At 35.0% G+C, this 22,490-nt stretch overlaps 1 protein-coding gene across 3 annotated transcripts in view; it reads left to right on the plus strand.

The window, feature by feature from the left end:
- Nucleotides 1-22,490, plus strand: part of wb (wing blister) — a 199,748-nt gene that overhangs the window by 171,989 nt on the left and 5,269 nt on the right. For all 3 annotated transcript variants that reach the window (XM_069118415.1, XM_069118416.1, XM_069118414.1), the window contains 20 exons: nt 14,480-14,586; nt 14,984-15,167; nt 15,414-15,769; nt 15,963-16,160; nt 16,484-16,654; nt 16,768-16,931; nt 17,051-17,185; nt 17,445-17,700; nt 18,034-18,202; nt 18,476-18,697; nt 18,855-19,108; nt 19,262-19,373; nt 19,465-19,609; nt 19,776-20,088; nt 20,235-20,395; nt 21,008-21,146; nt 21,216-21,456; nt 21,772-21,945; nt 22,033-22,199; nt 22,285-22,443. In XM_069118415.1, coding sequence (XP_068974516.1) covers nt 14,480-14,586; nt 14,984-15,167; nt 15,414-15,769; nt 15,963-16,160; nt 16,484-16,654; nt 16,768-16,931; nt 17,051-17,185; nt 17,445-17,700; nt 18,034-18,202; nt 18,476-18,697; nt 18,855-19,108; nt 19,262-19,373; nt 19,465-19,609; nt 19,776-20,088; nt 20,235-20,395; nt 21,008-21,146; nt 21,216-21,456; nt 21,772-21,945; nt 22,033-22,199; nt 22,285-22,443 — 3,827 coding nt within the window. The remainder of the gene's footprint in view (nt 1-14,479; nt 14,587-14,983; nt 15,168-15,413; nt 15,770-15,962; nt 16,161-16,483; nt 16,655-16,767; nt 16,932-17,050; nt 17,186-17,444; nt 17,701-18,033; nt 18,203-18,475; nt 18,698-18,854; nt 19,109-19,261; nt 19,374-19,464; nt 19,610-19,775; nt 20,089-20,234; nt 20,396-21,007; nt 21,147-21,215; nt 21,457-21,771; nt 21,946-22,032; nt 22,200-22,284; nt 22,444-22,490) is intronic.

A 22,490-nucleotide genomic window follows, 5' to 3' on the forward strand; every position in this document is an offset into this window, starting at 1 on the left:
GCAAATAAATTGTTAATTGAACCTTAAAAAGCAATGATAACATAATAACACTAAACTGATCGAACGATACGATTTTATTTTAAGATGTCACCTATCACTTTCACCTTTTTCAATGAAAAAGATATTCTGAAAACCTTGATCGTTGTAATCTGCTAAAAATTAACTACTTCGATATTCTTTATCATCCTCATTATCATAAATTATTCTAGTACTATAAAACAGCCAATAAACGAATGATACAACTCGATAATATTTTCTACTTTCAAATACGTATACCTTTTATAATTCTATATTTTTATTTCCTTTAATAAAACGTTATCTCTGTAAATAAAATTATTCTGAAAATCGTAATTGTCCTAACATACTAAAAGCAAATTAGTTTCGTATATAAATCCTCGCTTCAAATTATTCTATTTCAAGAAACATGGTCACCGTTATCCTCTATATTCTGTATGTTGGTAATTACCTTTGTCTTTCATAACTGAAAAGTTAGACCGGTTTTACACGGAGATAAACGTACTGAACGCCTACGGAATACGCATGTACATCAATAGAAGCGTTCGCGCGACGATTCTCGTGAAACGTAGTATCGCGATGCTCATTTCGTGTATCTTGGCGACGATACCTTTCCTACGAAGGCGACAAACGAAACAAATTAAATATTTTCTTCGTATACAATCGCAGGCAAAAGTGTGTGTGACAAATTGCATGTCAGCACAGCGGGAGCGAAAGAAACTTTTTAGAAAAACTGAACGCGCTAGCTCCGCCTCTTACTTGAACGCGTATGACAGTGATCGAATTACATACTTTTTACATGTTCACCTTAATAACAATACCGCTATACCTCACCATTTCCCAATAGAAGATTTCCAAAACAGTTTCACATCATATATTAAATTTTCTTTCTTAATATCTAAGAAAATTTTCACTGTAATAGATGGAGATGTTATCTTGGCGATGGATTGATACAGAGATTACGTGTTAAATATGGAAAGTTTGAGGCTTGACATCCCGACTTCGATATCGCTAGATCTCGCCATATTTCAATATAAGATATCCCACACCGTTTCACATCGTATGTTAGTTTTTGAAAAACTCCAAAGAAGATTTTCGCCGTAATAAATGGGAACGTTAGCTTGGCCACGCTTTCATACACAAATTACGTGTTAAATATGGAAACTTTGAGGCTCGATATCTCGATTTTAATACCGCCAAGCCTGCACATTCCTTTATCCCACATTTGCAATACAATTTCGCGTCGTATATTAGTCTTTTTGAAAAATTCCTAAGACAATTTTCACTGCGATAAATGGAAAGGTTATCTTGTCTACGCTTTCATACACAGATTACGTGTTAAATATGGAAACTTTGAGGCTCGATATCTCAACTTTGGTACCGCGAAGCTTCCTTAAACTTTAACCACGCGAAACTCATTTTCTCGCAGAAATATCTTAAAATTAAAAACGGCGATGTTCACAATGGTGCGTAGCTCGGGATACGCGTATTGCAAATACGCTGTGAACCCGGCCATAATATCCGCCGGCGAAATTTCGGCCTGCATCAAAAACTCGTCTCTACTCTCTGCTCTTAAGTGAACTGCCACGTGATAGTAAAAGGAGGCGGACCACAGAAAAGAACATACGCAAGGTAGATCATACACTCGACAGGTGGTCGCAATTATTACGCTCTGCTGTCAGCTACATGCGCAACACCCCCACACAAACGTAGCTTTGCACAAGCGTAGGTACCTACACGTCGGCTGACAAGCGACTACGGAATGACCAGTCGTGTAAACGCGTAATATGACACGCGAAATCGTTTCCAGGTATCGAATTACCAGGAATTGGAAGTAAAGAAGCCACGGGACCGCAAGGTGCACCGCGATGGGGTGCTGGACCGGTCTGGTATCGAACGGTTGGCCTATGCCATGTGGGAGATCGCGGATTTTCGAACGTCGTTTCACATTGTAGCCGGTGTAAAACGATTTATGTGTTGGCTTATATCGGCTGGATACAGAAAAGAATGCCGTAGGATGATGTACAGTGTGGTTGCGTTGGTGGCAAACGTGTTTCGTTGGCGTAGACACGCTTTCGTGAGGTGAGCTTTTGCATTGTGTCTTTTTACAGTTGAGTTCAGAGAAGTTCGAGGATGTTTTAAGTACGAAGCAAATGGATTTTGAGGCTCCGGTGGCAAAGGTGGCAATTGTCCGCAACAGCTTTTAGGGAGGTCGTAAAACGTTGCCATTCGATCTCTTTGGAGGTCATCTTTTTAAATTTCCTTTGTCTTTTATCATCGCCTAGGCATAGGCCATGGTTCGTTTTAACCGTTATATCGTAAAAAAAAAAGAACTTAGGAAACGGATGAACAAATTTAGTATAAATGTTGTTTTCCTATCTCATTCTAGAGATTGAAAAATCGACGTAAACGAATAGTGGAAAGAACCACGGCTACGTTGCGCTTATAATAATATGCCTATTAACGCGTACAACTTTCTAAACACACATAGATCGCTAATCGCTGACACAGAAATTACCAAAGCTCGGCACGTCGTGTCGGTATAATTAATAATCCATCGATGCTTTTTGAGAAGACAATTCACGCAACAACGCTGCTTCTCGAGAGGAACATTAATCTACTTGATCGTTTGAAAGAGTATGTTGATTCGACTGATGCATCTGATCGTTTTAATGTCGTTAATGACATGCTTGAAAAATGATGCGTGAAATTATCGAAGCGAAACTCGCACTGGCGTGAACGCGAGTGTTATTAGACACGAGTTGGTTTGTACATTTCATTTAATGATCCTGGCTTTTAAAAGGAAGATTGATTTGCCCGATCGTATGATTCAGGATGCTGTGTACGTCTGATTAAATTATTTTCAATTCACCGACGTGATCTTAATTAACATTAAACGACGGTAATAAACATTCTGTAAAAGCGACTACAAAATTTAACTTGCAGCAGGTTCGTCCTTTATCTTTAAACGCTTTTCTTTATCAGTTTACCTTGCCAAGATTATTAAATATGTCATGTTCAAAATTTATAAAGAAATCATCAAGATTTTTCTGCACATCTGCGAGTAACTCGAGAAATCATAAATCGACGAAACAAGAATTAAAAGTAAGAAAATATTTTGCAACGACTATTGAGAATCGTTTCCAAGCTCTGTAAAAAAGATTCCCCAAGGTTTGTCGGTAATTCTCTCCCATCAAATACGAAAATTATAGAATAATCGCTAAAATTGTATATCGATAGGACAACAATTCAGAACGAGATTAAAAATGTTGAGAAACGTCGTACGCAAATATATTCGCTTGGTGGGGAATATAACGTTCAACTTGATCAACTATTTTTAAGATAGGAGTCATAGGAAAAGCGTAATTCATAGGCGACTAATAGGCTCGTTAGGTTTCTCAGAGCGGAAAGAGAAGATGGTGTAAGGAGGAATCGACGCCAGTAATGTCGGCCAGCATTAGATTCTACATAGAAAGCGACGCGCGAGGAGCTCATTAATGCTTAAAAATATCGGCAGAGCGTTCTGCTTTCTGGCCATGAAACGAACATGACGAGGTCGTTGATTAATCGCGTGTCAATTTGCCGTCGACGACAGACGATTTACACGGCGAAACGGTGAGTCAGCGTTTGTCCCATTTGAAATTCAAAACGATCGCGCGGATATGCACGCGGCGCTCGAAGACTAAACGTCGAGCCGAGGAATTTCTTGATCGAAATCGTTTCTACCTTGCTCTAAAACATATTGTTCTAAAATTTCAGACAACAACAAATATATTTACATTTAGTTAATTTACAACTTGCTAAAGCAGTATCGAAGATGCAAACATCAATACACTGTTTGCAACTTCTTCTGTTAAGAGTTACAACATAAAAATTAAAATTGCTATGTATAATACGTATAATAAAAACTAATATTTCTATAAATATTTCTTAACAACATTCAAACGTTGCATCTACATTATGGCTCATTAATCTAATGCAATAAAAAGATGTAACGATAATCGCGTATTGATCGGATCGTTTGTTTGAAATGTAGTGCCAGTCTACTTTTTTGAAGAAATTAAGAAAATATAGAAATATTTTATTTCTAAACAATTTATAATTTCAATCTCGAAACATTCGTCTGTTTTAATCAGTTTTCTTTAATCGATGGAACTACATAATATTTTATTTTGAAAGCAACGTAAGTCCATTTCCTGTAATCTGTATCCTGTCCAAACAGTGGAGACACTAGTAATTAGAAACAAATGATAGCGAATGTAATCCTAACCGTTGTATCTGATATAATATAGCACATACGGATGTGAACAAGTTTTTTATATGCGTTTTAGTAATATTCTGGTAAATTATTATTACATTTGTTAAATTAGTATTACTGCGATTAAATTTAATCGTTACAATTAAATGTAATTATTGTTACACTTAAAGTATTATTAAATTAATAATACTTTTACATTCATATCGGGTCGTATCAAAGTGCAAACCTAAGATCGAAGAAAGTACATGGTGTTGTTATCTCGCAATTGACAACCTGGCGTTAACATTAAAATTATGATAGTGGTACAAGAGGTACGTTTATTGCAGTTTAACACAATAATGTTATAAGAATTTTAATTCATTTAATTCCATTCTATTTATTTTCAAGTATCGTAGAGACATTTCGAAACAGAAGTATGGAACATAAATTTTAAACAATTAAAATTTGATAAATTTATATAACTTACTATCTTTGCAAGTTTAAGCCCATTCATAGCTATGAAAAACGATATTAGTCCAATTAATTCTCAAAAAAAATATTTGTATAAAAATATGAATTTACATTTACTTAAACACATAGAGACACGTGGATAAACCAAATGGACCGTATCGCCACTTCTCATTCGATGGAAACGCAAACACCTAAATATTTCAAAATCAAAAAATGTACTTACGCCACTTTCGAAATAAACGCTGCAATCGTAGCAAACTTAACTCAATTCAACAACTTAACTCAATATCCATTAGTTCAATCGTTCGATCTACAACGTACCTACTCTAAAACTTCAACTTTCGCCGCAGCTGTAGAAAGATCGCAGCCATCGTTAAAATTTTGCATTTTCTGGGCGAATAAAGCACCGCTTCGTGGCAAAAGCAATCTCGAATGCGAACGAGTTCGAGAGGTGTTTCCTCTCATGGTTCCAGCGAACTCGAATTACGAGCGTATAATTTCTCGACGCTGCGTTCGCTTGCGTTCATGTACCCTTTACGAGTTATTATCTCGCTTGCAGTATGGCGGGCGAGATACAAGAATAAGGGGAAACAAAAGTATAGAAATTGAAGGGGCCCGTGTGTCGATCGAAAAAATTACCATGATCGTTACCACGCTTTTACTCGATCTTTGAAATATCGCTTTCTGTATTTTAATATAGATATTTATAGCCACGCTTCAAGCGTGAAAGCGCGATTTTCGTTCGTGATAAAGTTTACCTTCAATTTTAATTTCTTAACTCACCGAACGTAGGGTTTAAAGACTTCCTTTCAAAATTTTCAAATATTCCTTATCTACCGTTATATTCAAGTAAAAGATGTATTATATTACTCTGTAAAATGACGAAAAAATCGAAACGCGGTAATGTTATTTTTCACAGGATTTAAAGTCTTCCTTTATAACTTTCCAAATATTTGTTATTCATCGTTGTATTCAAACGATATACGTATTTACGAAATTACGAATAAATGGAACTGCCGTAATTTTATAATCGTCTTATCGTGATATAACGCGATTAAAATGATTTTTAAATGTCAGCATACGATAATAAAACTGGTGTCTGCGTTATAATCGTCAAACATTGTAAAAGTACAAAGCCCTTCGTTTTTTCTTGGCTGGAATTTGTATTACCTTTTAATTAATGGAATGCGCGTAATCTTCGGTAATGATATTATGGAACTAGAGAAAAATTGATTAAAACATAATTACTTCCGGCAAAACGAGTTCGTAACACGTCGCGCTTGGGACAACGCGGCGATCGATCGATCGATCGTTCGATCGTAACTTAATCGAAACGCGATCCAGCCCACCTAGACACGCTGTCCTTGTAATAGAGATCAATAACTGATGATGACTCTAATCGTTTCATCTTAATCGATACAAATTTTCCGTATCTGCTTGCCAATCATAATTTCTTTACGGTTGATCGCATTAGTCTTATTGTATAAAAAAGTGTATGTGTGTGTTTGTGTAATGTGCACCCACGTTACGTAAACAGGATTATGTTTATGTAGTCCTCGTGCAACGCGAGAAGAAAGTTACATTACCGGCTTTTAACGAGAGGAAATAGCTAAACAGAGAGTTATTTCATAGCAAAACTATCTAGTTAGTCAAATCAGCTAATTCTCTCGAACTGACACTTATTTAATTATACCGCATATTTCGATCAATTTCAAGTTTCCTTCGTTCGTGCTGCTTTCGATTAACATTTGACCCGAACACCGGCAAACGAGATTTTACTTCCTTGAAATTAAATTCCATGTACGAATCTTGCAACAAAATTTATTTCAATATACATTTATTTCAACTGAGAATTCATTTCAATATTCTGATCAATTTTCTCGTTTCGTTTATCGATTAAACGAACTTTTTCAAGTTCGCTAAGATTCACGAAAAGAATTTAAATCGTCGATCGAATTTGCTGTCAGACAGTTAGGATCTTGAAAACATTATACCGTTGTTTAGGACAGAACATTTTACACCAGCGCGAAGGAAAAAAGAAGAAGAATTAAAATTAATTAACATCAGAATAAAATGTTATTTATGCTTTTCTATCCGCGGTATTTAACGCTGACATGCTGCAGACACTCCGAAATTGATCTGAAAGTAAAATCTTATATACGCCTTTCTATGCGCGGCATTCAATGCTGACATGCAGTGCTAGACACTCCAGTAAAGCAAACTCGAATGAAAATAAATCTGTCAATAAGGTAAACGTGTGAATTAGTAAGATTGGTCATTAAATGGCACGATCAACCTTTCCTCCTTCCATTAACATCGCACACGAGAGAAACCAAAAGGTTGCAAACGTTTTCTTCAAACAGCCCGTATCCACCCACGTTCGTTTTATAGGGGAACCAATAGGTAAGATGCAACTAACACGCCTTCTACAACGCGCCTTATTGTCCGCTGTCAGCGTTACGACTGTCGAACACCGTTTCCGCGCGGAATACAACACCCAGTTCTACCGGGCGTGCATTTAATTAAAACGACACCTTCGCTTTCTCCGGGGGCACGATAACGTGATCCAGCCGTGAACGTTATCCAAGTGGTGGTAAAGAGTTTCATTGAGCGTTAAAACCCACGGAGGGTATGTTGCTCTATTTTTGTTTTACGACGTCCCGAGTTTCGCGAGTCAGATAATTCTTCGAACATACGACATCCTCAGTTGAATTAAATCGACAATTTTATCCTTAGGAATTTTATACGTTCGTAATTAATTTAGACATCGTGGAATTTCTCATTTTTTTTTTTTTTTTGTTTTTTGTTTGCTTTGAATAATACGTACAAGTCGAGCTAGAGGTGGTTTCTTGTGAAAAGTATAAAATGTAGAATATTATATTTTATATTTAATATACAGGGTGGTTGGTAACTGGTGGTACAAGCGGAAAGGGGGTGATTTTACGCGAAAAAAGAAGTCGAAAATATAGAATAAAAATTTTTTTTTTAACTTTTAAATTTTTCCATCGAGACAACAATCTACAGTGAGGTGCGTTATAACGAGGCGTGATAGAGTGCACACGTACCGAGCGAAAATTCAAAGTCGATTTTCTCCACCAGTTACCACCACCCTATATATAATATCTGTTGAATTTATCTTGTAATTCCCATATGTATTTTCTAATTTGTTTCAAATTTGAACGGTGTTATCGCGATAGACGAATCTCATAACTACACTGCGGATTTCTATGCGTTTACGCAATATTCCAAGATGCAAAGATGCACAGAATTGCACACGATATGCAGAAATATATAAGATATTCATATCTAGTGCGTATTGAGGCTGAATGAGAGTGTGTATGGAAAATTATCTATGTAAATCAATCTCAATTTTATAGCCGACAGGCAAAATTTACTAAAACATGTATATACATAAAATATCCAAAATACGGTATCTGTTAGACTACGTAGTAGACGAAACAAACCTCTGCATAGGTTTCACTTTTTCGAGATTATTTTAACAAAAATATAAATTTACATGAAAATCTGCAGTCTACTTGTAATAGTATCAGTGAAATATCAAAGTGTTTCGTATAGCGCATATAGCGGGTGATTTATATTCACGAGCGTACATTTCCAGATAATAGTATCTATTGAAAACAACGATACGAAATGGGTTATTTCAAATAGTTATAGCAGCAGTTTACTGTCTCTTCTATGGGGTTACAAAACTTCCTCTTTACGTCCTAACCAAGATTTAAAATACCAGTGCACATAAAAGAATTGCACCTTATTTTCCACTGTTACTGCCCCGTTTGAAATTCAATTGAAAATGAAATAAATATAATTCTGTATCGTCGTCATCAGTAGCAGCATCATTGACACGTTCCACACTACTATGTACACTCAACGTGTTCAATATCGACACACATACTAAAGGTGTTTCAGCGGAAAAATAATAATTAAAGCAAGAAGAAAATAAATTTAACTTATTTCTCCATAAATTTCTTTTGTGCACTCAAAAGCAAATATGTTTGACGATGGATGATGGAAAAGTACTATTTGTTAACTTAAGTAATAATTATTAACTACTGAAAAGCTTTCATACGCTTTCAAACTGTATTCAACGACAAATTTCCAAGCGAAGCTCCTCACATTTGTACCATAAAGGATATAATCTAACAAACACCAAGATGGTACTCCTCTGGGAGTAGCCAGTGATAATCAAACAGCTAAAAAATTCTACCAAATGTCCAAATTGGACAAATTGTGAATGTGAAATATTAAATAAAAAAAAACATTTATACGAATATGCTCGTCTTCTGCTTTTAATGAAATATTTTACACTGTTATCGATAGACGTCGTCCCGTATTAAGCAGCTACAATTATCCTATATCATGTTTCAATTACAAATAAAATTTACTCGTATGCACCACAGAATTAGCCTAATTGTAACTACCTATTTTAATTGAACCTAATTGTAAATAATTAACAATCTTTCTATTGCTTTGCGTAAAAGAAAATCGATCGAAGCGGTCGGTTAGTATCTATCGGTTGTAAAACGAAATCATTCATCGACGCGGATTTGCTGCAACCTGGCGAACCGGTGCGGAACAACGGGAGACCACCTGCGCGTTTCTGCCATTTGGTGCCGTGCAAGGATGAATGAAAAACGAGCATCGCACACGTGCAAACTGCTCGTACAACGGTGTACACGTGGTAATAAAGGCGCACCACGAACGGGTGTATCGCGTCGAACGTTTGGCACTTATATATGGACCGACGCGGCTACGTGGGCAGAAGAAGAAGAAGCGGGGTCAATAAAAAGCAAAGAAGTGTCTGCGAGGAAAGCACGAGTGGGAAAGGGTAGAACGAAGGAAGAAAGCAGAACGCGGAGAACTCTCGAGCATGTAAATTGCACGGTGCGTCCACTGTATCTGATTTTAATGCGAATCGATAACTTTGTGATTTTTCTGTCTTTGGATCCTTGCGATTCTATTATTGATTTACTTGAGAGCAGTCTTGCGAGAATATGGCATAGTTATTAGGTTGGAAATGTGGAATGTGAAAAATATATCGTCTACAAACGGATATTCTTTATCGGAGAATATGGAAAATACGTACGCGTATCTGTACTTTTTCATTGAATTTCATATCTTTATAGGTCATTATATAACCATAGGTCAACATATTTTTTTAATGCGAAATACTAAAATACAGTTTAATCTATTCTTAATATAAAATTGAATTATATATTATGATCGGGATTACTTTATTTTCAGAAAAGATATTACTTAAATGTGTATTGCGATAACGGGATATAGTTTATTGTTAAAGTAATTTACTACGCTAGAAATAAATATATGAGTCACATATTATCGAACGTTATTTTTAGAACATTGAAAAAACAGCACGTCCTCCTTTTTTTTCTATTGATAGATATGTTTCATGCATCCAGCTTACTGACTAGATAAGTTAACCACAAGGTTGTTTCTCTTATTTGATATTCGCATGTAACTAAGGAATTACGTGACCGGAAAAGGAAGTATCGATAACAGAAGTAGAAATTTACGCATCTCACGGAAAAATTACTTCGACAGAGCTGAAAAATTCATATCAAAGAGTCGATAAATTAACTGCGATACATCCTGCATTCGAGAGATGCAGAAACGAACGCAGAAAGCAGAATTACGAATTTATTTGTTCGCAATGATCGAGCTTCACGATTTTGTTTTCATTTTAAATTATTTCCTTTAAATTCCAATACTGATAAATTACGTCTCTCTATCTCTCCTTCGATATAAATTGTATTAAAATTAAAATACACGTACAGAAGGGATGAAACTATTGTAAAATGAGGGAGAAGAAAGACAATCAGGTAGGCAACGTAGACAACGAGTAAACAGCCGAAAAGGAAGTGCACAGCATCTGCGCGAATTTCGTAACTGCTCCTCTCGAGACTGTTTATCGTTGCTGGATAATGAGCTGTCGGCAAAGATAAATTCGCGGAACACAGAAACAGTCGGTTTGATAGCTCGGTGCACGGCGCACCTTAGACACGCGTGCATTTATTTATACGCGTGAAGCAGACCTGTGCACGGGATGCAGAAATCATGCACTTTTAGCCAAACTCGATAAAATTCCATGCTCTTTCCCGCCACCTCGAATACCTGAACTTGAGCAGCTGGTTCGGTTGTTCCTGCAGGGCTCATATCTTTGATAGTTTCGAACGTGTCGTACTTGCAAAGTATGGAGCACTCGATGCAATTCGAAAATCCAGGTTCGTTTCATATCAAAAGAACGTTCGTAGTAGAGGTTCTGCGTTTTGACGATTCTCTTTTCAGGATTCAGAGAAATATTAATAACGACGAGTAGAATGAGGTAGAAAGCGAAAATTTACACATCTTTTGATTTACAACGAGAAAACGTATCCTAACTCAGTACAGTTTCTTATTTTTGAGAGACGTTATTCAAAATTTGTCTCCAAGCTGCAACCATTCATTGCCAAACCGGAGATGTAACGGATATCTAGCTATTTCTGTGAATAGCGATCAATATAGGAAAGCAATTCTACGAAAATACCAGTTGAAACAAAGTTTGGAATTTGTCAGTTCGAAAAGATTGAGCCGGAAGGGATCGGAAGATGAAGCAGAAAATGATCGAGGAATATCAATCGCTCGGTTATTCGAAAATTTATTAATTGGGATAATCGAGATCCTATCGTATCACGTTTAGTATGATATCAGCAATTGTCCTAACGCAAGGCGATATGAACGAAGATGTACACAGGAGCGTACATGGGTATGGCTTAACTAGGCTCGTTGTCATGAGATATAACCGCGTAGATCGCGGTTTCTCGACTGCAGACGAGCTAATAGTATTCAGGAAAGTTTCACCTGCAATTTAAAGCGTCCCGTCCTCGACGAATCAGTCAAAGGGGAACGGGAAACCTCTAGATCCGGCAGATTTACGCTTTTACAGAGGCTCGTATCTTCGTGCGACCTTTGAGCGCTCGTTCCGACTGCGTAGAACGATGTTTGAGTACGTCGTGAAGAACGAGCGAAATCTCGTGTAGAGACTCGTGTAATCTGGAAAAACACGTGTCTCGTGGGAACAGGCTATCGAGGAACGTGCGTGTCTTGCCGCATTGACATTTTGATAAGTGCTGGGATTGGTTGGAAATAGAACGAGTTTCTATAGTCCAATAGGATCTCGTTCGTTCGAATCAATTAGTTCTAAAGCGAGCCGATAATCTAATTTTTCGCATAACTAAATAGGAAAATCATTACGATTGCGTTTCTCGTCGACAATCTGCCAGAGGAGTAGCACAGCTGGAAGAAGGGAACTTTTTCAGAAAATTAATTTAGAATAATAAGTTTGAAATATAGAATTGTCATTGATTATTTTTATAGCGATCCGTGTGAAATTGTTCAGTGAGTCGAAATTAAATACCTACTACTTATCCAGTGAATAAATCAGACTTTACATGAATTCAAAGTCTGAAATAGGAAGTGATCGCAGTGATTAATGATGCTTTGCAAAATAGCCACCATAGAACTTATCAGTCCAACACTGTATTGCCTCGAGATTACACATCAGACGATTCTAATGTATGCAATAGCTAAGATTCTATCTCGCAACCGGCAATTCCCTACAAAAACCACAGCCTCCACTTGCTGATTCTATTTCCTTGTACATCCTATTTTTCCCTTACTATAATCACATTACAATTCCACCCGAAGCTTATTGAATACCTCGATAAATCAATCACGAATAATCAATTGACCTTATCCTCTTGCTCGGTGGATCGTCGATGGCCTTCGTTAGCGTAACGAACAAAAGAGAATCGCACTTGAACTGTTGATGCAATAAAGAAAACATACATAGGGTTATCAATTTAAAGGATGATCGATATCACTTACAATTAAGGCGGCGTTACCATCAGTATCCAGCTGATGCTTCAGCGTTGTAACGAGTGCGGTTATTTATTTATTTACAACCGCTATGCCAAGCTGAATACCGTGTGGGATTAAAGACACGAGATCATTATTTATGCTTTAGCCACGGTTACGCGGTCCGAAGCTAAACTGGACGTCGCGTCATGGCTGCTTGAATTAATCATATGTCACTTGTCTACTGGTATTCCTAGCTGCGAGTCCTTCCTTTTTATTTCTTTCTTTTTTTCTTTCCTCTTTTTGCGAGAAGATGATTAAGACTTCTCTGGAAGTGTATCTCTTCGTTGAACGATAGGTAAAATTGCGAAAGCCTGTTGCAAGCGACACGCCAATGAAATTATTACTCGAGTGATTTCTAAATCATGTTTTGTAGAAATATGTAACTTGAATATACTTCTTTATTTTTGCGTTATAAGCGAAGTGAATAGGTAGTTATTGGCTATTTATTGGTTTAAGAATAAAAGAAAATTTTACTGTTAAATGTGAGAAGTTCAGAATCATTAGCGAATCGTGTTTCGAACATTGATAGATGATTTGGTAGATCAAACTTGCCACATACATACTGTAAGCCTTTCAGACTACCACAGGTGCTGGGAATCATATTTTTAATATTCTTGTATTTTACGCGACAGATATTAGATACGTACAAAATCGTGAAAAACAATATGAGATATTTCAATTAAAGGAGGAAATTAACTAGAGGAAATTAAAAAGTAGGGAGAAACAGAATATGGAAAGAAATATCTGTTTAACGTTGTTGCAGTGATCTCATCGACTATCTCGCCTCTGACTAGACCGATTACAAGTTACAAGTATTATTTCATCGTCTGACACTGGTGACCAAATTGAATTTAAATCTGCAGTACCTGCTCACGATTTATGGTTGCGTCGCAAAAATTCCTCGTTGAATGGTCTTTCTTCTTTTTCGTCACGAGACAGCAGCCGTGAAAGTGCCAACCAAGGCTTAAATCGTTTGAATACAATACAACATTCGTCGTGGTGGCATTGCTAATTGCGAAATGCGATCGATCGCGCATCAGCAAACACTAGTCATGCATGACTAGGATCCAGACTGAATAGATGCTGATCACGATATGTATAGATCTGTATGTATATTGTTACCTGTGAAATGAATGGAAGATATATTTCTCTTGGCGTGATCTCACAGGTTGAGAATGAAATGTGAATTATCAATGTGGAACAGAGTTAATGAAAGAGTTATTATTCTATTTTATACTTTGGCATACAGTTTTCATCTAAACATTGAAGAGAACTCGTTTAAGTGAAAGGACTATAAATTACTTTTTCGCGACTCTTTGTTAAATTTAGCAAATGGAAGATAAAAAAAAAAAAAGAAAGAGATTGCAAAAAGTAGAAAGAAGTTATTGAACATGAAATTATACAAAGTTCAAATATTAAATTAACGCGTTTACTGCGAGCATCTTGGATCCGAATTGGCGTCTACTTTTACGATCTGCATGTGATATCGATTCATATGAAACACGAATTAGAGATCACGAAATTTTGAAACGAAAGTTTTATAACAATCCACAAGTACAGTGTGTAAAGATTCCATAAGATGGTATTCTGTAAATGTTAAGAATTCAATCGACAATGAACGTGTTAACAGCTTAATAACGTTGCATTATTTCAATACTATCGTGAATAAAACTTACATTTAAGATCGATGTTCATTTTAATTTCAAATTTTTCTAATTCATAAAATTTAATATCAAACATAAATCGTAGAATATGTACATCGAAACATTCAAGTATTCTATGAATATCTTCTATTGCATGAATCTTCTTAACTATTTTCAGGGTGTCGATGTAATCCTATTGGTTCGATAACCACTGCGTGCGACATCGTAACAGGACAATGCCAATGCAAGCCCCATGTGACTGGCAGACAATGCGATCAATGTATGGTGAGTAGATCGCAATAAACATAAGTAGAAATTTATGTGTCTCGTTCCACCTCTTAAAATTGCTTTCACTCCCATTTTCTCGCAATAGATAAAAATTGATACGATTGAGAAAAATAGATAAAATGATTTTGTATTCCACGAATATGTTAAGAATCGTTTGAATCGCTACTCGTCTCTCAACTTGAGATCATTAAATTCTATTTGCGTATTATACGAAACTCTAGAGACATCGCTTTCTGAAATTTAATACGTCAGAATTACTATAGAATTGCCGCAACTATTATTTCACTAACCGATTAACACATTCGAATGACATATAGTCGTTACTAGAATCTGATTGAACGTTATGAAGTTTATTATTTGCAATCAGTCTTTTCTATTTTCTCATCTTGTTAAGATTGGTTTCTGGGGTTTGCCAACGGGAGCAGGATGCGCTCCTTGTGGTTGCGATCCTATAGGAGCGTATAATTCTTCCTGTCACGATAGTATTGGACAATGCTACTGTAAACCAGGAGTGGGTGGCACACGATGCGATGTTTGTCTACCTGGATATTATGGATATTCATCAAACGGATGTCAAGGTACATTTTATAATACGATGCTAAATATTTTAATATATATAAATAATTTTATACGTTTCAATATACAAACAAAATCCGGAAACGAAGAAATGAAAATGAAGGAAAAGTATGAATTTTTTATAGTCATATGGAAATGCTATTAAATAATACGAAATTTGATATAATTGGATTTAATTAATCAGTATGTAAATGCTATCGTATCCTGCACACGTTTTGACATAATTTTCATAAATTTTTTATTTTTAGTTTGCGATTCGTGTGTGCGACCAGGTCACGTTTGTGATCCTGACACAGGTCGCTGTGTGTGTCCAACCTTGACTTTCGGTGAACATTGCGACAGATGCAGGTCAGGGTCCTGGGACTTGGTCCCAGGAGTTGGTTGCAGGCCCTGTGCGTGCACCCTTGGTTCCATGAAACCTCAGTGCGACCATCAAGGGCAATGTCCTTGTAGAATCGGCTACGATGGTCTTAGGTGTGAGAAATGCGCGAAAGGTTACTATGGTTATCCTAGGTGTCGACCTTGCAGCTGCAACGTAGCGGGTACCTTGCAATGTGATGATGAAACTTGCGATTGCAATGATAAAGGGCAGTGTCCTTGCAAGGTATCAAGTTTAACGCATCTTTAAGTGGAATTTTTAAAATATCTAAATTCTTATTATGACTTGCAAAATATTGTAGATGATTCGCCAAAAATTTAGAAAATTAATCTTTGAGTTTTTGAAGCATATAGTTTTTTGTGGAAATATATTCGGTCAGTTTCTTACGTTACACAGAAATTGTACGTTTGTTATTTAGGAATACGTGGTCGGAAGACAGTGTAATCAATGCAAAGAAGGTACGTTCGGTTTAGCACTGGACAATCCGAAAGGTTGCACCGAATGTTTTTGTTTCGGAAGAACGACTTCCTGTCAACAAGCTGGTCTTAGTTGGGGACAGAGGAGATTGACACGACCACGAACTCTTTACGTCAATGACACTATCAATGATATAATAGTAAGCATCGTAGTATTACACAAAATGATTTCTACGTAAAAATGAGCTCTTGTTCGGCTAAATCTTTGTCACTTAATCTTGTAAGAATAAAATTTGTATATTATGCACGTGCAGTCTAAATCTAAATATTCGACATACGTATGCATATCATTTCGAGAAGAAATTTATCAAATTCAAATTAATTTCTTTTCCATCGATCTCTCTTTCAGATATAATTACATTACAAATAGAAAAGTTATTATTGCTGTTATTAAAATATTACCAATACTGTAATATGAAGAGAATTAAAAAATAATTATTAAGATATTTCTCCATTTATACAGGTTTCTAAATTTAGATCACGAGTGTTTTTATCTCCTATTAACGGTGGTTTAAACATGACCAATGGACTTTCGACGATCCCTGACACTGGAGGTGATGTGACGATACCATCGCATTTGTATTATAATTATCCTCTCTATTGGATGCTACCCGAATCTTTTCTTGGTGATAAGGTAACTTCAAATGTCTCGAAAAACACTCGAACATTTCATTGAATTTTACATTACACGACAAACAAGTGGTCACACAATGCTAAAAAATGACTTAACGTAATTCATAATTTAAGGTTGTATCCTACGGAGGATTTTTAAGATTCACAACTTCGACGGAAGGTGGAATACCTTTAAGATCAACTTTTCAATATCCGATCGTGCAACTGCAAGGAAACCGTAAAATTGTCTTAGAATACTATTTGCCCGTACCTTCGGATAGCAATCATTACGAAGTCAGGTAATATTGAATTCCAATTAGTATTCAACATAATCTTAATTTGATATTCTAACAATGAATTAATGCCTGCTTTTATTTTGTTTCGATAACGAAATGATACGAATTGCCCGTTTCTTTAGATTTCACGAGTCCTTATGGCAATTACAAAATAGGCCAGACTATAAAGTCACGAGAGAGGTTCTTATGGTTGCTTTGCAAAATTTGCAATACATTCTGGTAAAAGCCTCCGATAATGCGGAATTTACAAGAACAACGTATGTACTTCTTGTTTTCCCTATTTTCTTCTTCTTTCTTCGCTTATATAAATTACTTAAGATTTATTTAAAATCGAGAAAATTCTTAGAATATCGAAAAATTGTCTTTATTCGACGATATTTAGTACAAGATCTTTCTTCCTAAACCTGTGTTAACGTAATTCCCTTTAACTTGCAAAATTAAGTATTTGTGAAATTCTTTCACTGTATATTTGCTTTATAAAATATCAAATTATTGTATCATTATATTAAATTTTAGCTTGCACGAAGCTTCTATAGACGCTGCAGTTTTAACGCCTATGCATATACCGCAACTTGCAACCGGTGTCGAGATTTGCAAATGCCCCCCGAAATATAACAGCACGTCCTGTCAAGATCCGAGTATCGGACACTATCGATGGTACAACAACACAACCGTCACATCGACCATTGTTATCAACCTTATTGGAGAAGCAATACCTTGCCAGTGTAATGGAAGATCTGATATTTGCGATATAGAAACAGGGCATTGCTTGGTAAGATAGTCGACTTAAATTCTACCAACTGCACTTTAAGAAGGAATCATTCAGCTGTGTCTTTTATGTGCAAAAATTGTCATGTTTTATACCAGAATGAACGCTATACTTCTTTCTATAATTTATAGGCAAAGTTTATATTTTATGAACTAAAATAATTAAATGGAATTTTCAATAGACATGTTATTTAGAATAATAAAAAAATATTCAAGAATACAATAAAGTCATTGTTTCAGATTTACACAAATGTAACTAACAAAATATAAATGAAATCTCAATATATACATATTATATGCTAAGTCTCTGAAATAAAACCGAACATTTTTGCTACAGAATTGCCGAGAGAATACCGCAGGACCAAGATGCGATATTTGCTCAGACAGTTTCTATGGCCATCCAGACTTTGGCTGTAAACCGTGTCCTTGCCCACAAGCAGATAAAAGATTCTCAAATACTTGCATGGTTCTTGCCAATACGGAAGCAATCTGTGTTTGCAAACCTGGTACGTACCTTCAACGCATCGCAGAAGAATTCCTTTATACAAATTTTAATTGCAAATATATAATAACATTTATTAGAAACTAACTCAATCGTTGAACCAAAGAAGCGTTATTTTTGTTGATGTGAATAATGCGAGAGAGAAGAGCCCTTTCTAAATTGAAATAAATTCAATTGTATCTCTATTTTTGACGTTAGAAATATTTGCTTAATTTTTCATATCCAGAGAGGATATACTTTTAAAGGAAAATGTATTTTATATTCTTTATATGCGCAGGTTACACCGGTAGAAAATGCGAACGGTGTTCTTCCGGATATTATGGATTCCCGCACCTTCCTGGTGGCAAATGTATACCGTGCAATTGCAACCCCGCTGGAAGTTTGAACGATGAATGTGATACGGAAACAGGACAATGTAGGTGCAGAGCTGGTTCTACGGGTCGTGATTGCTCTGAATGTACTGCGTATCGTCACGTCTATATAAATAACGTTTGCACGTGTAAGTGAAAAATGCGAAAACCTTGTTCGTTTAAATTTATCGAAATTTTTCTTTCTTTCTTTTTCTTTTTTTCTTTTCTATGATGTTTGAGTAGAAATTTTTTAAATTTTAAAATTAATTAAATTTTTGTTAAATCGTTGATATTATTTTGCATTAGCGTGCAACGATAATTGTACCGGTATACTGCTCGACACTGTGGCTGCACTATCGCAAGAATTAGCAGAAAGCACCACTCATATAGCCAATGGTTATATTCCTCCTCCATGGGAAGATTTGTCTTACATTGACTCCAACATAACAACGTTTCTAGATAAAATAAACCTTCGAAATAGACTGAGGCAAAGAATGAGAGATGTACCCTGGCATGAGTATAGAAATCTTATGAAATACCTTGAAATGTTGCTCAGAACTGTATGTATTTAATTCTAATTTCATACTTATTCAAATTACACTGATTAAATATTTATTCTTAGAGACATGGATATTATTTATTCATAAACGAAATAACTCGTAATCGATCGTAAATTTTTTTGTATGAATATTGATAATATTTTAATATTTTAGGCGAACGAACGCGCTCTGCGCGCAGATACTGTAAAATCAAAGACCAGTGATTTAGAAAATAACATATTTAGCGCAAAGATCGAAGCGGAAAATCTGCGAAAATATATAGAAGGTACTTGCCTTAAATAAAATATTCTTATATACAAATTTTTCATTTTATATAAATCTATATATACCTATAATAAGATTTTTCATTTTTCTAGATACAATTACGTTGTTGAATCAATATACAAATGAGAACAAAAGAGTAGAAATAAAAAAAGCATTGAAAACAGCAAAAATGATTTTGAACGGTATAAAAGAACTAAATCTAGCAAAGAAGACAATGGAAATAGAACGTTTTCTCGAGTTAGTACTTTTAACAACTTTTTCACATAGATAACGCATTGATTACTCCAGCTTAATTCCATTCACAACACATATTCTATTATTATAATAAAATCCAATTTTATTACATCAAAATCATTGTTTCAATATTTATATAATAATTTTTGAAAATTTTTGAAAATTACAGAGATGTCGCAGAATACACTGATTGGTTAAATTCCTTGTACGATGCAACAGGGCCATTAGCAACCGCTCAAAACAATGCTGAAGAATATTCTATCAAACTAACTGACATGCGGAACATCATAGAAAACACAATGGAAACGCTGTTCACATACGATGGTTTATACAACAATATTAATCAAACATATCAGGAAGCCAAAAATTACTGTAGCGAGATTGACATGTTACGGAGCACAATTAATGCGTCTCTTACCGAGGGGGAAAAGCTGATTAATGAAACGCGTAGTTTTATCGTCAATTTTCAAAATAATGTTCAAGTATGTACAAGTACAATAAATTAGCTTACAGACGATTTGGTAGAAATGTAAATTTAATTAATTATTTTAATATTTGTTACAATTACAAGTAACGATATCATCGGTATCTCGAGAAACATCTCAAAAGAAGACATATTAAATTACAGGACCTTCCGGAACTGCGAAACAAATTAACATACTGGTTTGATAAATTGAGTATGAAAGAAGAACTACTGTATAGATTAAATTACGAATATAACGACACATACGTGATACCCGCGATTGCACATGTGAAGAATTTATCGAACTACGTTGATCAGTATGTCAGGTAAGAGAAAATTATTTAGTTTTGTTCTTATACTTTTAGTTCATATTATTTTATCGTCACGTTAATTAATATTTAGATACTCAAGCAAATATCGTTATATATCAAGTCAAAGAAAAACAAAATTAAAATATAGTATATTTTAATTTTAATTAGTATTTGTGAAAGTATTTATGAAGATATTTAAACAACTTAAAGATAACTATTTAAAGCTATAGTAGGTAAACACAATTTATATTGAGAAGTAAAGATAAAATAATAATTCGTTGTTTTATATTTTTAAAACATCTCGACGTACTTGATTATTACAATACTTGAATATTTAAAACAATACTGAAAAATTTTTTCGCACTGGTCCTGTATATATTTGACAAATAAGTAACACAGTGTAAATGTGTATAGCGCGGTAGAAATACGTGTTGTAAAAATAATGTATATCTCTGCACGAGAACTTGGAATTACTCGGGACTTAAATTAAAACAAAACGAAATCGTATGAAATATGAAGACAGTTCCAGTTGCGAATTAATAATCGTTATTTAGTAGTACGCTTTTACTTTATGTAATTGACGATCGATAACTTGATAAAGTGCAACTTGGCGTTTCTGCCGAGCAGTCTGTTTTCCGAGACAAAAAACATCGCAGCTAGCCCGCTGAAGGCCAGTCAAGCATACAAGAATATCGTCGATAACATAAGAACTGCAAATATAACAGCAACGGCAGCTAAAGATATTTCTGAAGACACGTACAATAAGGTAAGGGGACGCTTTGTAGTCATAGTAATTTAAAAAATAGTCTACTTCACAACTATAACGTATTATCAGATATTTCCCGATGGCCCAAAATCAAAATCGCTGTTGGATAGCGCTAAAGAAATATTGCTGGCATCGTCCAAGCAGCAAAATAGTGCAAACAGACATGGAAAGTTAGTACAAAACGCGAGTGACGGATTGGAATTGCAAAAGGAAGCTGTGAACATTTTAAAAAATACTCTCAATAGTACTGGAATTAGAGATAATCAAGTCAATATAAAATTGCAAACATTGCAAGATGACAGTAAGAAATGTAAGTTCATTTTCTAGCAGTGATCCATTTCTTTTTCTTTTTTAATATTTATACATAGCTATGACTTCAATAACCGCAATAAAGATGTGAGGTTTTTTACTGATCGTTGTGATCATAAAATATTTGTATTTTGATATACTATATCTATACTTTTTAGAACAAGTTATTTACTTTTGAGCTGTGATTAAAAGTTCTTAATTAAAAACCCTGATAGTAATTAATTTCATCTTGAATTAAATCTTGATTTTTTGGAATTGGCAATAAGATATGTGTTTATTAAAAGTTTCTATTGAAATATCCGTATGTTGCTTTTAGTGCGTGAAAATGTTAAAAATATATTAAACGACAACGAGAAGGTGTTAGAAAGTATTAAAACCTCGCAAAAACTTATTGGAGATTACAAAGAAGGGATTGCTAATATATTAAAACCAAAATTGTACGACTTAAAAAGAGAAGGCGATTCCGAAATCAGTTTAGCCAGCGAAAAATGTAAGATTTATTATATTTTTCTTCATGCTACGTATATTCGTTTCTATATTTAGCTTATCATACAATCATCTAAAAAAATTATTTCAGTGACAGAAGCACTGAGTAACATGAAAAAAGCAGATGCAAAATTAATAAGTTTATCAAATGCCGCGGTAAAAAGGAAAAATGAATTTGATAAATGGAACGATACGTTGACTACAAAATTACAGAATCTCAAAGACAAAATCGCAGAAGCTAGAAACACCGCTGACGGAGTAATCATGATATTATAATTTCTGAAATATGTTATCTTTTTATACTTTTGCCAAATAAATTTTTAAATGAAATATTTTTCTTTAGATTCGCGTTTCTTTAAAATCAGCAGAAGGAAAAGAATGCAGTCGATCCTACAGACCACCCACATTACAGCCATCATCAATGAATTCGATTATCATGACCTTTGCACTTCCAAAAGGGAAAAAGGAAGGCCCCCTATTTTATTTACCAAGTAGCATAAATGTAAGCATATTGCTCGAGTTAAATATGAAATTAAATACATTATGAAA

Source organism: Bombus flavifrons, chromosome 8, assembly GCF_040668555.2.
Source record: "Bombus flavifrons isolate JBK064 chromosome 8, iyBomFlav1_principal, whole genome shotgun sequence".
Taxonomy (NCBI): domain Eukaryota; kingdom Metazoa; phylum Arthropoda; class Insecta; order Hymenoptera; family Apidae; genus Bombus; species Bombus flavifrons.